The following is a 19,761-nucleotide window of genomic DNA, read 5'->3' as shown; positions in this document are numbered from 1 at the left end:
CCCCCCTCGTCACACAACGTCACAAATGTCTGACCCCACCCCACACCCCAGGTGCCTGACGTCATTTATGGACAGCCCCTTGGTATCTGTGATGATTTTTGCAGGGGATGTTATTTATAGGCCAGGTTGAGCTATGATGGTGATTGTTGTCTCCTTGTATAAGGAGAGAGTCGTTTCATGGTGGAATTGGTCACGGTGAATATATGATGCGTCGTGGGATCTGAAGCGGGAAAGAGAGAGAGCGAGAATTGTCCACCTTTGGCAGTGCAAGTTAAAAATACAGCATCACACACCTTGACTTTGCTTACATAAATATTAACCTGAGGACATTCATGCATAGTACCATATTTTATATACATTCGGTTATCTTAACATATTCGCGTAAGATTTGAGACGTAAGCAATAACTATTCACTCATTTTAGTACAAAGGACTTGCATATCATTTACGAAATATACGTATTCACACTTAGCCACTTCCCTTCATACCTGCTTGCAATTAAGTGTTCGAGCTTGAAACTCACGTTTATGTACCTGCTCGTGTTCACATTATATACTGTTACACTGTTTTTACACACAATTCCTGAGTTTGTTTTATTGCACCGAAACATTTTAATCAACAATGTTCAATACTACTCAACTGCTGTGTCGACGCACCCAGCATTTTATCACAAGCAACATTACTTCGCTATTTTAAACCCACCATACACACACACACATCTTTAACATGTCTTCTCTCTCTTGTCCTCTGGCAGATATTCGTCCCCAAATTCCCTCCATCCCGTCCGATCTTCATCTTCGTCCTTAACGTCACGTGAGAAGCGCCAATGCTCTCGTTGTCTTCCTCGTGGCCCAGTGGTAGCAAGTTCACCGCTTGGCCTCAGTGCCGGGTGATCCTCGTAGCAAAAGTAACAAATGCTACTGGCCCCGCACTTTCAAGGACTCCGCTCTAAATGCTTTCAAACTATCAATTCCGGTTCAGTAATTCTTGCACTTGCTCTATTACTATAGTACTATACCGCCTTCGACTTTTATGAACGACTGGGTGTTTAAGGTTAGCGATTTATCATATTATCTGGCTGTATAGCAAATGAAAAAATACAATTACTTTATTAGGCAAGTAAAAAAAATTGTCTTTTAATATTTGTGCGTTTTTATTCATTTAGGGCCCCTTTATAACATATGCTACATGTCCCGCACTAGCTTAATCCGGCTCTGCTCGGCCTCCCTGCGCACGTGTGTATTTAGCGTGAAATGCGTGTGCCGTCTGCCTGCTTCGACAAGCGGACGCTTCAAATCCCACTGACGTCAGTCGAGAAGAGTAAGCTCACCGTGCGCCGCTGGAATCGCCCAGATTTGAAAAGCAACGACAGATAGCTCGATTGGGATTGCACATTGCAACCATCGCCGCATACTGTCAAACCGCTGCACATCGTGTCTGTGAAACATTGCGCCCCGGTGATAGCCTTGCACCATTGGAATGGTGCACATACCAAATGTAATAATTACGGTATATTTTTTACCCTCCGTATATATGTGTACTCAAGATCACTGAGTAAAAATACCACTTCTGGCTGCCATCAATCCTCTTGAATGCCAGTTGCCTTCTATATTTTGCCACTATTATTTAAAATGATTCTTATCTCATCTGGCTCTTCATTCCAAGCATTGGCAAGTTTCTTGTAACTGTAATGTAATAGCTTCACTACGCGCCAGGAAAGTCTGTCCATATGGCATAATTCATGTTGCAATTCATGTGGTTGACAGGCACCCCACTTGTTGATTGACAAATATATTTTTGATTTCTCGAACGACCAGAGGGAGCAGAATGATCAAGGTGAGGAATATCTGCAAATGCAACATATAGTACACAATAAATCACACAGTGAGCATTAATTATACTTATTTATCCGTGATGTATTTTGATGAGAGGGCTTGGGTACCATACATCTAATCGTGTCAACAGACATTTATGCAGTTTAGTATTTTCTGCGGTAAAGTGCAATCCATCACTCATATCACCGATCACAATACAAGCTTTTAGTGAGCTCAGATGTAATTTGAATGGCTTACCAAACTCAGCACACACAGTTATAAACTCTTCGTAACTTTACTTACCATAACAATGAAGAATACGAAAACCCATTCCCAGCCAAAACGGCTGTATATGACTGCCACGATAAACTGCAGCGAGAAAAATCAGTGTGGGAAGTAAAATAACTTGGTTAAAATAAACACAACAGTACCTGTGAAACGCATACGCATGTGGTTATTGTAAATACTTATGTTAAAAAAACAGTGCACACTACGTTTCATGATGCATACATATACCCTCAAGATAATGATTCATAAATTGGGTCAGCAGACAGTCTCTCAACTATCGTGAAAGTCACATTGGCTACCCCATGCTGAAGCTAAACTAGACATCTGCTCAAAGTTACATGCGGTGTTAATTATATAACATATTTCGCAGATTTTAGATAAATATCACCACCACCACACCAGAATATGGGAAACATAATCAGCAATGTGTAATGCATTACTCATCATGTATTTCACACCCTAATAGTTGTGTGCGATTCCCTAGGAATTTGTCAAACTGTCTGGGTGATTTCCTGTTATCCCCACAATTGACTGGAAAATAGTATGAATGTAGCACGTGGTAAATAGGAGCATGCGCACAGCAAGGAGGGTGCACGGATAACAGGGGATTGCAAGATTTTGTTTAACCATCTGCTCGTGCTGCTACGCACATTTTATAAAAACTATATTAGAGAGATGTATTATTGTACCGACACCATACTCTCATACCGCAGGCTATGCTTACTTACATAGGCTTAATGTAATTATGTTCGGCGTGAAAAGCTAAAGAAGATATTAAAGGTAGCCCTGCCTTGCTGAGGTTGAAGAGGCGTGGGTGCTTTGTAGCTATACCGGATACTGGCACCCATATACCAGAATCACAATATACTGGAGGAATCCGATGAGCTATAAAGCTTTCTTCACAGATGTCCAGTGGGGGCAGGTAAGAACATTATTACAACAAACAATACAAAAAACGATAGGAGTGAAAAGTACAAGACAGGTAAACAAATCACCCAAACACGTACAAATACACCTAAACCATCCCCATCCTACCAGGCAAAACCCACTGATGTATTAACTTGTTTTTCGGAAGCGACCTGGCCACAAATAATTATAGCTCAACAAAGTGTGCACATTTATAGCAGACAAAATGTGTTCCTTTCACCAACCTGCACTGACCAGCGTGGTGAAGCACGGTGAAGGATGGAGGTAGGGGGGGGGATGAGTATTGGAGTTACCTGTCCTACGGAAGCCCCCAGGCTGCCCGTTCCATCCACGATGCCAGTCACGGTGCCCAACGCCTCCCGGTTGCCCTGAATTGTGCCCTGTTGGCCCAGGTCAGCCGGCACAGCTGAGCTGATGAGGTTAGCTGTCCCACTCACGAAAAACCCTGCGCCCACACACGGCACCGTGGACACGAGCACACGTTATTCATTGGGGGCATATCAGTGGTTCTTATACTTATTACCTCTTGGTCCACACTTTATAATTACATCAATAAACTGTGATATATTTTGGGCGGAAAGCAAGCATTAAGTGGGTAAGCGCATAGCGAAATGAAGCCGATCGCCTTAGTTTGATTCCTGGCCATGGCTAAAATGAGTGGCGAGTGATGTCCGGGCGGATCGTGTGACTGCCTCCTCAACTCTTCACGAGCACACACTGACCAGAGTCGTGATGTATCCTCAAAACAACCCCCGTGACTAATACTGCCTGGGGAGGCCTTTATCCAGCAATTTATCTTTATACCTGTTGTCTGTTTTTTTTTCTTTACGTGACACCACAGAAATAATTCCGATGGAAATTAAAGCTATGAAAAATGATGACAATGCCTAACAAATCTTGACTTAAAGTTTTCGTGACTGCAGGAATTCATATTTTACCGAAAGACCCAAGAATATGCCTAACAAAGTTTTGGAAAAGAATGAAGAAAGAAGTTTCACGTTCATTTTGTTTAACCAATTGGGATTTTATAGATAGCAGGATGAGTCTCATTTTCAAGAGTGACCTGGGTCACCAGGGTCACCAAAACAAAATGAGAGAACACGAAGTTAAACGAAGATGTAATGAAATGCAAATAGATAAAGTTTAAGAATGGTAATCGTCGTTACATAGAAACTTAAACGGAACCGTAATGCATGATAGAGATATAACCATTGAACCAGAGAAGCAATTCCATGAAGATCTTGACATTCAAGTAAGCTGGAAATATTACCTATAAATACATTAACTTCAAAAAAAAAAACTAAAGCAACTCTGCCCAGTACACTTGAAGGTGAATATGCTTCATAACAGAAGTAAAAAAATCAATGACTGAGCAAATATCTGACCTGTAACAACCAATAAGAATCCATTCCAAACTCTGTTGCTGAAAGGATCTGGAAAGAGAAAAAAAAATATGAATTATTTCTGAAAGCAATTCGCGATAAAAAAAAAATAAACTCACAACACACCAGCAGCATTCTCATTGCTACAGCGTCTGCTTTTCTAAAGCAACTCGCATCTTGACTTTGTTTCGCTCGCCAAACGTAATTCTACCACCGTAAAGTCACGTAGAAGGGAAATAATAAAATAATAAAAATAAAACATAATAATATACAATTCTCACGACGTTTCGGCCACAACGCAAGCAGCCGTCCTCGCTGTCTTTCCGACAGACCTGTTCTTCACCTGAGGACGGCTGCTTGCGTTGTGGCCGAAACGTCGTGAGAATTGTATTTTATAAATTTTTATTTTTATTATTTTATTATTTCCCTTCTACGTGACTTTACCGAAAGAACCAATAAGATGAATCCCTGCAGTCACGAAAGCTTTAAATTTAAATTTCTACCACCGTACTCACTGAGGTAGCAGGCCAGAGTGGCAACCGCCAGCAGCAGCATCAGGGCAATGACGGGCGCCCGCTTTCCCAGGCGGTCGGATATCAACCCAGCCATGGCGCCACCTGGAACATAATAATCTGCTAGTTAGAGATGTATGTATGTCTGTGCATTGAACTTCTTTCGCACCGTACGTAGCCAACCGTGCTAATCGGAGGTGCGGGGGGAAGGAGTGAATGCGCTCGATACATATACATTTTCAATGAGAGTGGAAAGCTGAGTCGGAAGCGCAGTTCAACAGTAAACAACTGAAGCCAGGAGGATGCCGTGACCTCGAGAATAAGAATCAGAACCATTTATACTGCAGGAACCCGATGAGCTACAAAGCTATTTTTCACAGATGTCCAGAGAGAAACAAACTTGAATTTCGAGCGGTGCCAAATTCTTCACACCGGACCCTTTTGTTATCATTGAAAAGGCTTCAAACTCAAGTTGTGCAGGCCAAAATACACAGCCCAGGTCATCTGCTTTTTAAAATTCAAAATTGCATCTTCCTGTAAATGACCTTTATGTATGTACGTCGAACTTCTTTCGCACCATACGTAGCCAACCGTGATAATTGGAGGTGTGAGAGAAGGCAACCAACTAAATACAAAAATCAGTTCTAAAGAAAGTTGTTCACAATTGAGATTCAAAAGTGCATAGCTCAAGTGGCTTCCTAATATCGGAAGGAAGAGTGGTCCTGACGGTTGTAAAATTCGCGGTCTTCCACCACATGGCAGAAGGGGCTCTTAGGGGTATATTGGCCTACTCTTCCACGTTGGCCTGACATCTTGGTAGGGGTGGGAGTGCCCACAATTTAGCCCACCACACCGCGACCTGCTGATCGACTAACCATGGTGACCACATTTAAATTGCTGGGTGTACAGAGGTGGGGGGTTTGGACGCGTGAAAAGAAAATAAACCGATAGGATGAGAGGTGCCATGAAAGGAGTCCCTGAATTCGCCCTCCAACTGTTGTGGAACGGTCATGAGTTTACAGTCTGCCCCCAGTAAAACTAAGCCCAAGGATAATTAGCCGGCGAAATGCTTTAAGCTTGTGACCAAATCACCAGCAATCCACCCGATCTTGTTATATCTTGGAAGCTAAGCTGGCTTGAGGCTGGTCAGTGCTTGGATGGGCGACCACCGTGTGTAAAACAGATGCTATAGGCTGCCGGCCGCGGGGCTACGTTGCCGACAGAGGGCAGTGCGGAAAAAAATCACCGTTGCATTGCACGATGCTCCAACATTTATGCCGCTCGCCTTCAACCTGCACCGAGCAAGTGGTGTTGAAGTATGGTCAAATAACCCCCATGTGGAACGTGGGAAAACTTTCATCCAGCAGTGGTACGGCTATTCTTGTACTATCGTGCAGATGAACTTCTACTTGTGCGGGTTGACAAAAGACAAAAATGTTGCTGTGACATCATAAAACACGCACAACGATCTAAACCAAGTCCGGACGTGCTCACCAATGATGCCTCCAAAGTCGTACCATATTGACATGCGGCTTGCGTCCACCTGGGTCCAGCTGAACTCGTAGGCCAGGTAGTACGGCAGCCAGAAGAAGAAGGCGTAGTTCACCAGCTTGAGGCACGCGTACGCCAAGGCGTACTGCACCCCGGCAGAGACAGGGACGGCGATGGTATCATTTACGCAGAGATGCCCACGCAAGGAAAGTCAATGCAGGCTATGTTCCCCAATAGCGCCGCGTGTTTTTTACGTACGCTAATTAGATATATAACGCGGTGAATGTATTACGGAACACGTTTTTAATAACGCGGACGCCAATTGGATGTAACGCGATTGAGTGAACGGATCTACGTCGGGCGAGTAGGAATAAGCGGTCGTACGGCTGGACTTTTGCAGCTGTTTTAGACTAATTTCAGGGTGCTGATTCCAAATCTGATCTCAGATTTGCTTTATCACATCTCATTTTTATGCTATCGGCATACCCCATTTTCATTGATTTTACCCGAAATAAACTCTGTCACTTACGATTGCAAGTTGTTGCGAGTCAGTGACTGCTTTAGTGTTAAAATATGGTGCTGTATTTTTAGGATAGTGTGTTTATAATATCATTGTATGTAGATATCCACATTTATTTAATATTTTTCTTCTGTTTTGATTGAAAATGCAATATTTGATATCTCAAAAACCTGATGTGATAGACACAAACTGATGCCAGATTTGGAATCAGCACCCCAAAATTACCTTAAAACCGTTGGGATACCTTATGCCAGAAAAAGTGTGTTGACCAGTGTTATAGACGCTACCCACGCTCCTCAGTCTTTGTTCAGCCTGCATTACGCATCTCACGCGTTATCGTGGCCTGTGCTTTACCCCCCCCCCCCCCCCATATTAAATATTATTTGTTATATAACACAATTACCGTGCTATAGGAGAATACATTGTACAGGTATTTATCAAAACGTCTCTTAAAGCAATGCAATCAGAGCAACTTGACACACAAATGTGTACACTAATGTACTGCACACAAAAAACAAATACTTTGGTGTCAATTGAGAAGTTGGTGGCTCGGCACAGTCCCGGCACGGTCCCGGCACGGCTCGGTTGCGCGGTGGAAAAAAAGTACAAGGGTGGCAAGCGATCTCGGTTTGGCGAGATATCCGACAACCGCTCCTCACCACTGCCACGCCAGGCAAGCAGACGATCTTGAAGAAACCCAAAGCAGGTTTTTCCGTGGGTATGGAAGAACCCTCCCTCGGCCCATCGTCCGGAGGGGTTCCGTACGTGCGCTGGTTCGCCATGTCCACCACTGGCAGGCTTTCCGAAGCTTTGCTCCACGTCACGGACGCCTCCCTGCAACTTGTTTCCTCTTCTTCTACGCTCGCCAAAGGCAGGCCTGCAAATGCAAAGTGGCATTAGAGTTGTGGTCCGCTCGGGTGTAAAATAGTGCGTGGTTCGATAAAGATGGACACAGCGATATACCCCGGTTTACGTCAGGTGGATGCGTTCCCGAAACGTGCGACGACGAATATCATCTAAACGACATCAACCGAAGCGGTTTACAGGTTAGTAGTCAGTGGTGGTGGTGGAGGCGAAGGCTGAGAAACGACGGATAACGAGAAAGGACGGACGACGGTGCTGTCAGCGACGTGAGTGTGGGGTTGAGGCGACGTTCATAAAGTGACGACGCATTTGCGAAACGACGTGAAATGGGGAGGCGTGAATTGCGTTGTTACTGTACAGTTTATAGAAATATTGCATGGCCACTTGGGTAGACGACAGTTGTCTAGTGAAGCCTGACGACTGACATCGATCACAACTGGCTGTCAGTGACTGAGTACTTTCGTGGACTTAAGCAGTCCACCCAACCATATCGTCAATAACAAATTATTTCCTTTAGTTTAAAACAGAAGGGGGAAGCGGTGGTACACTGTTGAGCTTCCTGCACTATGAACCCCGCGGTTTGAGCTCCATTCCTGACCACGGCTAACATCGGTGGCGAGTGATATCGGGGTTCATTATAGCCCAACAAACCCACATGGCTAACGCGGTGTTGGAGAGGTCCTCAATCAACAGGAATGGGATACCCATAGGGCAGCGTTCTTCATTGCAAGGCCCGCAGGCCACTAGCGGCTCCTGGTGGCCTTTAGTGCGGCCCTTGACGTGCTGCTCCCGACAGTAGACAAATGTGAAAACACCCCCCACCGTCATCATCATCATCGTGCTGCTGTCAAACCACCCGATGGTTTCAAATGGTGTGGTGGCCCTCACACTGACGATGTCTTATCGTGGAAAGTGGGCCACCTCTGAAAATGAGTGAAAAACACTGCCTTAGGCAATACTAATAACGACATGTCATAATGTCATCTGCGGTGTAAGATGGCAGGGAGTGCCCTCACCAACTTCAGCAGGGGAGACGGCCATCCCGAAAAAGACGACGATTCCTCCAGAAAACAGGAGGGACGCCATCACGAGGAACGTGTACTGTTCCGCAATCAGAGACACGCGTATCATCATTCGTTAGTTTTAACGGTCTCATTTTTACTTTGCGTGCAATCTCTCTCGTAACTGTTCACTTTACAACCTCGATTAAAATGTATGTCTCTAGCTTACGTGCGTTCTCTAATCCCCGTGTGTCTCTTTCTCTCTTTCCGTATAATTCCCAGGCTGCAGGACTCCGTGTTTCTTTGCACACTTTCCATTTGCTATGTTAATGTTCACATGTCTGATCCATATGTTATTGGAGGTCGTCTGCATTCATTATATTTTTTAAAATACTTTTGAGCACAAACACTTGCTGGAAAGCACTACAGAAACCATGCATATGCATCATTTTTCTTCCTTGTTTTTATTAAAGTTTCGTACTATCCCATTTACCCTCGCGGCATACATCAGAATAAAGTTCCATTCCGGATCTTTGTAACTGAATATCTACACAGAAAGTAAAATGGCCTAGGATTATTATCACAGGAATTTGCGAAACATCCTCCAAGGGCTTGTATATCTAATACAATCTCTAGGCTGTACTCTTACTGGTAGGAACCTCCTTGTTACACCAGCCCACAGGGGATTATTGTGTCCGTCCGTATCGTCGTGCATCCAAAAATGGGAGGGGTGGGGCTGGGTGGAGAGGGGAGGGTGGGGAGGGGCTGGGTGGGGAGGGGAGGGTGGGGAGGGGCTGGGTGGAGAGGGGAGGGGAGGGTGGGGAGGGGCTGGGTGGGGAGGGTGGGGCTGGGTGGAGAGGGGCTGGTCACCCCGTGGTGCCCTTATAAAACTCAACGCTTAACCTACTCACGCCGGCTTGTGCCCGCCCTCACAGTCGGGCATATTTGCGGAATACACCACGCCGCCGTTGAACCTTGCCATTGACCGAGCAACCCAACGTTCCTACCAGCTCCCTCCGCAGAAATGTGTTTAAATACGATCAGAGGAGTGACTAGCTATTTCCGTCTGTTTGCCAGAGCATTTGAATGGCATCAGTGGTATGCAGCATTTGTTAAACAAGCCTGCTTCTGCTGATGAGATCCAGAAGTTCAAAACCGGTCCAGTCTGTTTACCGCAGGATGACATTGGTCTGGAGAGTCAATAGGCTGACTTACGAAAATTGATTTGTATTTACATGTGCATTGAATGGAGGTTTGCATATATGTTCTACCCATAACACTCCACAGCATTGCATACTGAGTTCGTATACAAATACTATGCCTGTCAGGCTGTTACAATATAGGGGCTTAACTGATCAGATTCGTGACAGTTCGTGTTACCGACTGCCTGCCAGATGAACAGATTTACAGATACGTGTACTTTGACTGACATACGGACATCTGACATAGGCAATCATGGATAAATGTGCCGGCTGACATTTAGAAACATGCGTTGAAAATAAGTTAATACCTGAGTGGGCTTTGCCGAGTAGGATGGGAATAGTTTAGTTTTATTTGTACGTGTGTGGGTGATTTGTTTAACTTTTTTGCACTTTGCACTCCTGTCATGTTTGTGCACTGTTTGTTGTTGTAAGGTTCTGACCTGCCCCTACTGGACATCTGTGAAAAAGAGCTTTATAGCTCATCGGATTCCTCCTGCAGTATAAATAAACACATTCCTGCGGAGGGAGCTGGTAGGAACGTTGGGTTGCTCGGTCAATGGCCAGGGTCAACGGCGGCGTGGTGTATTCCGCAAATATGGCCGACTGTGAGGGCTGGCACAAGCCGGCGTGAGTAGGTTAAACGTTGAGTTTTATAAGGGCACCACGGGGTGACCAGCCCCTCCCCACCGAGCCCCACCCAGCCCCACCCTCCCCACCCAGCCCCTCCTCACCCTCCCCTCCCCACCCAGCCCCTTCCCACCCTCCCCACCCAGCCCCACCCTCCTCACCCAGCCCCTCCTCACCCTCCCCACCCAGCCCCTCCCCACCCTCTCCTCTCCACCCAGCCCCACTCCTCCCATTTTCATTTTTGGATGCACGACGGACGGACGGAGGGACACAATAATCCCCTGTGGGCGAGTGGGAACCAGGTGGTTCCTACCACTAACATTCTGATTCTGAATGGAGGATAGACACAGTGACACACGAGCCTCACCGTGCAGGTGTGTTCACTGACTCGAGCGTGGCTCGCATACCTCATAGCCGTAGCCGATGACCGTGGAGACGAGCAGAGCTCCCAGGATGTTTCCAATGCAGCCGCAGGAGCTCCACACTCCAAATATGAACCCACGGCTGGCAAAATAAAATGTCAATAACGTCAGAAAAATGTAGCGGAAGGCGGAATAAATTATTTTGTGACGCTGCTGCTGTATTGGCAGCGGTGCACAAGCACGATAAACTAAAACAACTCAACACATTTGTCAACAACGCTGCGTTAAAAGTGGAAAAATATATAAATAATCGACGACGTTTTTAGGTAATGACCGTTCATCGTAGCACATGGACAGAGAGGCCACAGAGGTAATGAATCAAGAGTTCGAGACTGCACTCAGCACCTCCTCGTCTAAGTGATTTCGTAGCAATGACCTTGCGCTAGACGTCTCTACCTCTTGTTGCCAAACCAATTGCCCATGATAGCCACAGTGCAGGGCCAGCCAGTGGACTGAACGAATCCGTTGAGAGCCCAGAGGAAAGCGTAGAAGGGCATGTTGTAGAATCCCAGCCACTCCGTGACGCTCCCGAACACAAATGCCTGCGTGGGACACGAATACCGGTCACTTTACACGTAGAAGACTCGAAAAAGTTAACGAACGTTTCTTACTTAATTGAGAATCCGGTAGACTTTATCCCCTGTTTATAGCCCTGAGTCAGTGGTGGAATATTCCAACATTCTTACGGTGATTGTGAGTCTTTCCATTGAACAATAATTATTCATTTCTCATGTAAAGATGCAGTACAGTAGTCATAATCTCAACCCGTCAGCTCCGTAGCAAAGGCGATAACAGCCAGGAATTATGCACAGAGATTCAAATACACGTCCCTCGTTGTATGTCCTTCCAACATCGTAGTGCATTTGTATGAACGTGCAGTCACCGCACAGCTGCAGATTGGCTTCGGCTCAATCAGATGTTGAGAAGTGTAATCGTGAGAGACGTAGAGCCAGAGGTTTCTTACCACCAAAGCGGATAACCACATGCCCACGGACAGCACCAATCGCAGGTTAAATCTATCGCTCAGAAATCCGCTGATGTATGATCCCTGAGTGAAAAACACCGACACATACGTATGCAATACATCGACAATTCTGCTCACCATTGTTATTATTCACGCACACACAGTAAGAAGAGTTAACACTGCTCAGAGTGATCACTATTCAAATGCAAAGTCATACTTCCGCAGTGCATCAGGTTGCCACATCTGGGGTAGAAAAAAAAAACCTGGCCTCGCTAACAACACTTGCCCCAACAGTTTGTTCAATGCTATAAGGGGGATATTTGCCTTTGTACATATGTATGCATGTTTAACTTATTTCGCATCGTACATAGCCAACCGTGGTAGTCAGAGGTGCTGGATAAGGACAACAAAATATATACAAAAGTTTCTGAGCAAGTTTGGCCACTCATGGCCAGTATAATTCGGCGTGGTGAAGGTGATGGCAGACCAAAATGCACGGGAATGGACCCATGAAGTGATGCTGGCTCTGAGCACTGAATGTCGTGAATCAGGGCATATCTCTGCGTCACCTACCAGGGCATATGTGAAGAGGAATATGGTGTCAAGGGCACCGAGAAACAGTGACGCCTTTTCTTCATCGGGGAAGAGCGAGTGTGCTGACCAAATCTGCAGAGACCGATAAAGACCGATGCCACTTTGTTTCCATGTTCACACACTGGGAGGGTTAACGCAATATCATTGTTATATTTACGATATTACTTTGCACAGCATGGCGATTAACGCAACATCTACGTTCCATAACTTTGTAACTGTTTCATATTTTTAGCAAATATATTTTTGTATTTGCAGCGCAAAGTAAATATTGGCCAAAAGTTCTTCAACTGCAGTTCACTCAACATACACCTGCCGAAAGTATAATTATTCGTAAGTCGAGGACTGCCGGTATATATGTAAAGACGACTTCGACGCACTTGTCTTCAGAAGGTTTATTTTATTAAGGAGACACGTGCTCACACTCCAACAGGCGGAGACCCCCACTGCAACAGCTCCGAGTCTCCCGTGCATATCCCCTTATATACGGTCCGAGGCCACGCCCCCATTCCCGAACCTTCTCGCTGGTTCTAGATGCTCGCTCTACCGGCAGACTCTACCATCCTCTTCCGTCACCTGGCCACGCTCCTATTTTCGATCATTCCCGTAGCCACCAGTTCATTCATACTGCAGGCTGACTCCCCTGTCATTACCTCTCGTGGCCACTAGTCCATTCGTACTGCAGACTGACTCCCTTGTCATTACCTCCCGTGGCCACTAGTCCATTCGTACTGCAGGTTGACACCCCTGTCATTACCTCCCATAGCCACCAGTCCACTCACACTGCAGGCTGACTCCCCTGTCATTACCTACCGTAACCACCAATCCATTCATAGTGCAGGCTGACTCCCCTGTCATTACCTCCCGTAGCCACCAGTCCACTCGTACTGCAGGCTGACTCCCTTATCATTACCTCCCGTGGCCACTAGTCCATTCGTACTTCAGGCTGACTCCCCTGTCATTACCTGCCGTAGCCACTAGTCCATTCATACTGCAGGCTGACTCCCCTGTCATTACCTCCCGTAGCCACCAGTCCACTCACACTGCAGGCTGACTCCCCTGTCATTACCTCCCGTAACCACCAGTCCATTCATACTGCAGGATGACTCCCCTGTCATTACCTCCCGTGGCCACTAGTCCATTCGTACTGCAGGCTGACTCCCCTGTCATTACCTCTCGTGGCCACTAGTCCATTCACACTGCAGGCTGACATCCCTGTCATTACCTCCCGTAGCCACCAGTTCATTCATACTGCAGGCTGACTCCCCTGTCATTACCTCCCGTGGCCACTAGTCCATTCATACTGCAGGCTGACATCCCTGTCATTACCTCCCGAAGCCACTAGTCCATTCGTACTGCAGGCTGACTCCCCTGTCATTACCTCCCGTAGCCACTAGTCCATTCGCACTGCAGGCTGACTCCCCTGTCATTACCTCCCGTAGCCACTAGTCCATTCATACTGCAGGCTGACTCCCCCGTCATTACCTCCAGTAGCCAACAGTCCACTCACACTGCAGGCTGACTCCCCTGTCATTACCTCCCGTGGCCACTAGTCCACTCACACTGCAGGCTGACTCCCCTGTCATTACCTCCTGTAGCCACCAGTTCATTCATACTGCAGGCTGACTCCCCTGTCATTACCTCCCGTGGCCACTAGTCCACTCACACCGTAGTAGGTTGGCTGTACTGTCATTACATATCTATTGTGCCTCTTCTCGTTTCACATCCACTGTCCTCGCATCCCGTTCCACAACATCCTTCCCTCCCACCCTCGGTCTCCCTCTACTCCTTCTGCCCAGAACCGATGGCATCTGCATAGCCCTGCTCATTGCGTCTTTGTGCTTCCTCAACACACGTCCAAAACCATATGTTCCACAGATGTCCACTGGACATTGATGAAAAACAGCTTGATGGCTCATTGGAATCCTCCAGTATACATAAATATTCAAGTATAAATACATATGCCAGTAGAAATACATATTCCGATCTAAGTTCAGCTTCTCGTACCTTCTCGATTGCGCTCGTAACCCCCCACTATGGCTTGAGCTTCGTCACACACGGACCTCGCTGAGAGTAAAAACATTTGTGCAGGAGGAGAGATCCTGGTGCCTCTCTCACCTCGGGTGGACTGAGTGTTTCCGTCGAGTCGTTGATCGGCATTCGCGTCCACTCGCTGAGGAAGCTGACCTTGACGCAGCTCAAGGTTTTCCGCGTTGCGTTGAACAAAGCGTAGCTGTGAAACAGGTCGGCGAGTGGATCACGCGACCTGTGGACCGCTACTCCTGACGCAATACTCTGGCTCGATCACCTCAATGTAAAATCAGAGTCGTTGCTCTACATCAGCGGTCGGGAACCTATGGCTCGCGAGCCATATATGGCTCTTCCGGTGACGGCATATGGCTCCCGGACAATTTTGAGTTGAAAAAAATAAAAAAATAAAATCAGTTTGGAACTGATTTTAAAATACTTGTGATATTGCTTAATAATACTGTGTCTTTTTAAAGTAAACAGAAATTAGTTTTGAAGATAAATTTCACGGGTCACGGGTCCCGTGACCAGAAGTCGCATTAAAAGTAAGACATATTTACTTTATTATACGTTAAAAATACTATATGGCTCTCAATGAAAGATATTTAGAAATATTTGGCTTTTATGGCTCTCCCAGTCAAAAAGGTTCCGACTCCTGCTCTACATCCACATGCGCCATACGACGGAGGGTGTTTTTTTAAAATCAATTTGAAGCAAAGCAAGTTATTGGAGCACTTGTAAATACATACAACCCGAGTATTATACCTGGAAAATGTGAGAAGGAAGATGCACAGGTGATGCTGCGTGTATCCATGTCTGGTTAGAGCAGCATGCATTCTCGACCCACTCCAAGCATCTGCTCTCGAGCAAGGAAACAGAAGCAGCATGACAGATTGTTATTCACAGCACTCTCCGCCACGAAAACATTGCCAACACAACTCTGAACCGGGCCCTCTGCAAGCAACGCCTGCGTAACGGGGTTGCCCCTTACACGACAAATTCCTCCGTGTCTTTGTTGGAGTACAGTTGTGTTGAATTGACTTTAAAGGATACAGCAGTGCAGAAGGATATTATCTCGACAGGTGTGCGTGTGGGAAGAACGATGGCACAAGACCGTGACACGTGGAGGCATTGGGTTACCTGATGCGTCAGTGACGCGGGGCAGACTAAGTGCTAAGCACGTTTCCTGTAAAGATGCCCGCGTAACTTAAATGCATGACCTTTTGTTGTGTATAAAATAGAATAAATACAGTCCATTGTACATGCCGTGCCACTCTCGAGCCTCGATTAGCATGGTTGGCTACGTACGGTGTGAAATAAGTTCAACATACACGTCGATGCATTCCATCCAGTAGAATTCCTCACGATACCTCGTGTGTGTGTTTGTAGTTATATCAAACAGTTCAGACTGCTCTCTATCATTCATTATGTTGGATAGAAGACACATGAACAGAGTGCCTGACAGTCCAGCAGTTCAGCGCAGTATTTGGTAGACCCACTGGATTCAGCTGATGAGGCTAAAGCAGCCCACGATTTGCATGCTTTCAACAAGTGTGGATGTTTAACACAAGTCTGGCGGGTGAGCCCAGTAGCTGACTAATTATACTTTATTTTGAGATACAGAGTCGAAGATATTGATTCATGTATTTACCATAATGATCCATTACAGAAGTTGATGTGATATAATAATACTCATTATAATAATTGACACTGCTTTGTCAATTTACGACAGGGTGGAGGTCTGTGGCATTGCCTGCCTTGTTGGCTATGGGAATTATTGGACCAAATATAGGAACGTGCCCTGCCCAGGAACACTTACCATACTATTCTTAACAGTTTGAATGATGGCACTAATGGGTGTCTATTCACTAATCCACGTGTTCATCGCTCTCTCTCTCTCACACACACAATATCACTTCAAGCATTATCTTACGTAAACGCAACTTGTAACATCGCCAAATGATGACACGATTACATTTTTGGAGACTGGCTCTACGCAGGGAATAATTAAAAGGTCTGTTAGATTTTAGGTTTTAGTTATTTCATCCGGATGAGCTGTTCTGCTCTATTTGATGGGTATCCTGCGGCGGTATAGATGTTGTACAGTACAAATCATATTTACGATCATTGTTACGGAGGTCGCGATACAAACAACGAGTATTGGCACTAGTTGAGGAAGAGCCGAACTTGTCTAACCGTACGAAAAGCAAAACAAACATGAGTACGACATTACTTTTTGAATAGAAATAAAGGATGCAAAACGTAGCCATGAATAATCAATCCGTAGTGTTGATGTGACTTACGAAAAAATATTTACATTAAATATGGCAAACAAAAATAATCAAATCTCCACAATGGGAATTTGCAATAAAATGTAAATAATTCCAAAATGTCACACTTCAGATATGGAATTGATTATCATTTTTATTTATTTATGACCGTGACTCATCTGCGATTATACATTTTGAGAAACAAAATTTTCAACAGCTTTACGAAACACAACTCCGAGTGAGGCTTATAGCACTCACAACCCAACACGCCATTTGGCTCATGGAGATTGTTTTAGATGCCCGAACCAGGTGATGGCCCTACGAGACAACATAATGTTAAAAATTCTATACCCTGACGAATATTAGAGTCATTTTATTATTTCAACTTGTAACACGCACAGCATTTGCTCACTTCGTAGAGAAAGCAACTCGGAGGTGTGCTGAGGAACCACAGACACGCAGGAAACCAGCTAGGCGGTTAGCCGGTACCAACAATTGCCCAATCTCTCGGTCCCCTCTGTAGTAAAATGTTTACAGCCAAATGCATGAATCTTGATTTGAAGCTTTCGTGACCGCAGGAATCCATACTGCTTGGTTCTTTCGGTAAAGTCACGCAGGTAGAAAATAAAATAAATCACTATTTTTATACCTACGTGACTTTACCGAAATGAATGAATGCTTACATATGGAAATAAACCGGAGCACCAAGCGAAAACCTACACGTGTGAGGGAAAAACATTTCCCGTGTGCAGTATAGTCCTGCCTTCTGGCGAGCCAGGGTGTCACGGCACGGTGATGTCCACGTGGAGGGAGTTTCGCGAGAATTGTGTGGCGAACCACCAACCCTCGCTGCCCTCCGCACGGCTGGATTCGAGGCGTGCACCACCAACACCCGGACAAATGATTAGCAAGGCCATCATCAAAAGAGATTTGAGAAAGTCAGGGAGGCTTTCGTCGATACATAAAGAACATTTTTTTGTTAACTATAAAAAAAAGTTTAATGTGAAATTTTTCAAGTTTGGGAAATGTGTTTTGTTAAGTGCATATTTACCGACTACACAGTGAACACGTTTTTCACAACAGTTATTTCCAGGACAACACATCACAATCGATTGCCTCAACATATACACACATACTGAACTAGCTAATAAAAAAACTAGTCATACATTAATTAAAAAAGTATTTAAAAATTTGGCACGCATATTCAACTAAATTAAATGAGATTATGAAATTGTATAAATGTTGAAATGTGCCTGAAATTACGGAACTACATGTTAAAACGACACAAAAAGCTATTCACGCAAAAATGTAACTGACTCAAAACAAGCCGACGTGTTCTACTTATTTCCCAACAATTATTGTCTGCCCTTTATTACTCACCTACAGATCCCTGACGAATAACAGCAAGAAGACAAACAGAAATCCAATGTGAAGTTGGGTTTTTTTTCTTCTTCTTCTTCTTGCGAGAACTCAAGGAAGCAAGCCCCGTGCTGCCGGTCAGAGTTCTGCTGTCATGCGTCTGCGCCCGTGCGCTGCTTCTTAAGAGGCAACACGTGCACGATCTCCACCATGTGGGGCTTTCTCAAAGGCAAGTTACGCTTCGTATGCAAAGCACGGTTTAGGACATTCCTGGATGTGTGGCCACCAGAGCTACCCAGGTGTTGTTTCGGCATGCGCCTGAAAGGTGCGGCCAGGAGATGGCAGTGCTGAATGTCACAAAGACAAAGATCCCCCGTGTAGCCTTCACAGACTAATTCTAGATTTTAAGCTTTCGTGACTGCAATGATTCATATTCTTAGGTTTTTTCGGTAAAGTCACGTGGGTAAAAAACACATAAAAAAGTAAAATAAAATAAAATAAAAATCACGACGTTTCGGAGGCAACGCAAGCTTCCGTCTTCAGGTGGTACCGTCACAGCCACGACAGCTGTATCAAGTAAATGAGAGATTGCAGGAGCTACCACTCCGTTTATATAATGGTTGGAGAAGATGGTGGGGCAATGGCCGCATACTTTTTATTAATATGGTAAGGTGAGGCTTAAGACTAAGAATAGACTGCATAACAAAGGCTGAGCTTTTGTTATGGAGAGGTGCGGTTTGTGACTCAACCTGTGACAGGGGGTACCACCATTAAACATGGTAAAACTGTAATGGTTCTCTGTCAAATAAGATTGGCAAATAAGTGTAGTTAAATCTTTTTTGCATGGCTAATCACATCTTTCCAATGATTACTCAGTTTGTAACCGTCATCACGGTGCTGTTAGCGAGCAACTACGAAGGCCGGCACGGCACACGAGGGGGGTAAGGTGCCAGGCAGACCACGCCCGGCCGCCTTTGTCTCCCGAGTGGCGATGTTTACACACCACACTAGGCACTCAATTGAGGCTGAGTCGACCTAGGGGAGGCCCAGGAGCGGTTCACATAATCGTCACCGGTGTTTGCCGTGAGCGGGATGCGAACTCGGGTGGCCGGGTTCGTCGCACAGAGCGCTAACCGCTACACCACCGCTCCCACGAGTGTTTCGAACACGCATCCCCATGGGATATTTCTGGGTGTCTCCGATTTTCCTCGCCACATGAAACCAACCAACCACTCGTTCATGATGCTGACCAAACATTCATTCCTGAAGGCTACCGAGAAGCAAGTCTTGAGACTCAGTGGGGTTTGTGTCGGTAAATAATTGGCAAAATGCAACAGAGGACACGGTAGAATGACAATTCTGCGTCATATGGAAAAATGGAACATCTTTAAAAAAAGTGAAACTCCATAGAAAATAATATAGAGGCGTTTATCAAAGTGTCGATGCGAATTAACACGTTTAGTCTTCGCAACCACATCACCTGGACTTTTAAAGCCAACG

At 45.5% G+C, this 19,761-nt stretch overlaps 1 protein-coding gene across 1 annotated transcript; it reads right to left on the bottom strand.

Annotated features, from left to right (window-relative positions):
• Positions 1 to 59: 59 nt before the first annotated feature.
• On the bottom strand, positions 60 to 18,407 carry LOC133341271 (sugar phosphate exchanger 3-like). The gene is made up of 15 exons (XM_061549768.1): positions 18,283 to 18,407; positions 15,398 to 15,488; positions 14,723 to 14,837; positions 12,587 to 12,679; positions 12,014 to 12,097; positions 11,446 to 11,591; positions 11,035 to 11,131; positions 8,814 to 8,898; positions 7,593 to 7,810; positions 6,417 to 6,558; positions 4,926 to 5,027; positions 4,414 to 4,461; positions 3,322 to 3,473; positions 2,117 to 2,182; positions 60 to 1,846 (listed from the first exon to the last, which is right to left on the bottom strand). Exons 2-15 carry the CDS (start codon positions 15,466 to 15,468, stop codon positions 1,751 to 1,753), a joined length of 1,515 nt encoding a protein of 504 aa, XP_061405752.1. The 5' UTR covers positions 15,469 to 15,488; positions 18,283 to 18,407; the 3' UTR covers positions 60 to 1,750.
• Positions 18,408 to 19,761: the final 1,354 nt, after the last annotated feature.

This window comes from Lethenteron reissneri, chromosome 11, assembly GCF_015708825.2.
Source record: "Lethenteron reissneri isolate LAM-NWPU_2019-01 chromosome 11, ASM1570882v1, whole genome shotgun sequence".
Classification (NCBI taxonomy): domain Eukaryota; kingdom Metazoa; phylum Chordata; class Hyperoartia; order Petromyzontiformes; family Petromyzontidae; genus Lethenteron; species Lethenteron reissneri.
This window is presented reverse-complemented; position numbering and strand designations above follow the sequence as displayed.

Excerpts from the sequence above, each read along its gene's own strand:
- LOC133341271 (XM_061549768.1), bottom strand. The coding sequence starts at position 15,468 with ATGCATGCTGCTCTAACCAGACATGGATACACGCAGCATCACCTGTGC. Across the intron at positions 4,462-4,925 it reads CACTCTGGCCTGCTACCTCA|ATCCTTTCAGCAACAGAGTT; the intron begins GTGAGTACGGTG and ends TTCTCTTTCCAG. Across the intron at positions 1,847-2,116 it reads TCGTATTCTTCATTGTTATG|ATATTCCTCACCTTGATCAT; the intron begins GTAAGTAAAGTT and ends TTGCATTTGCAG.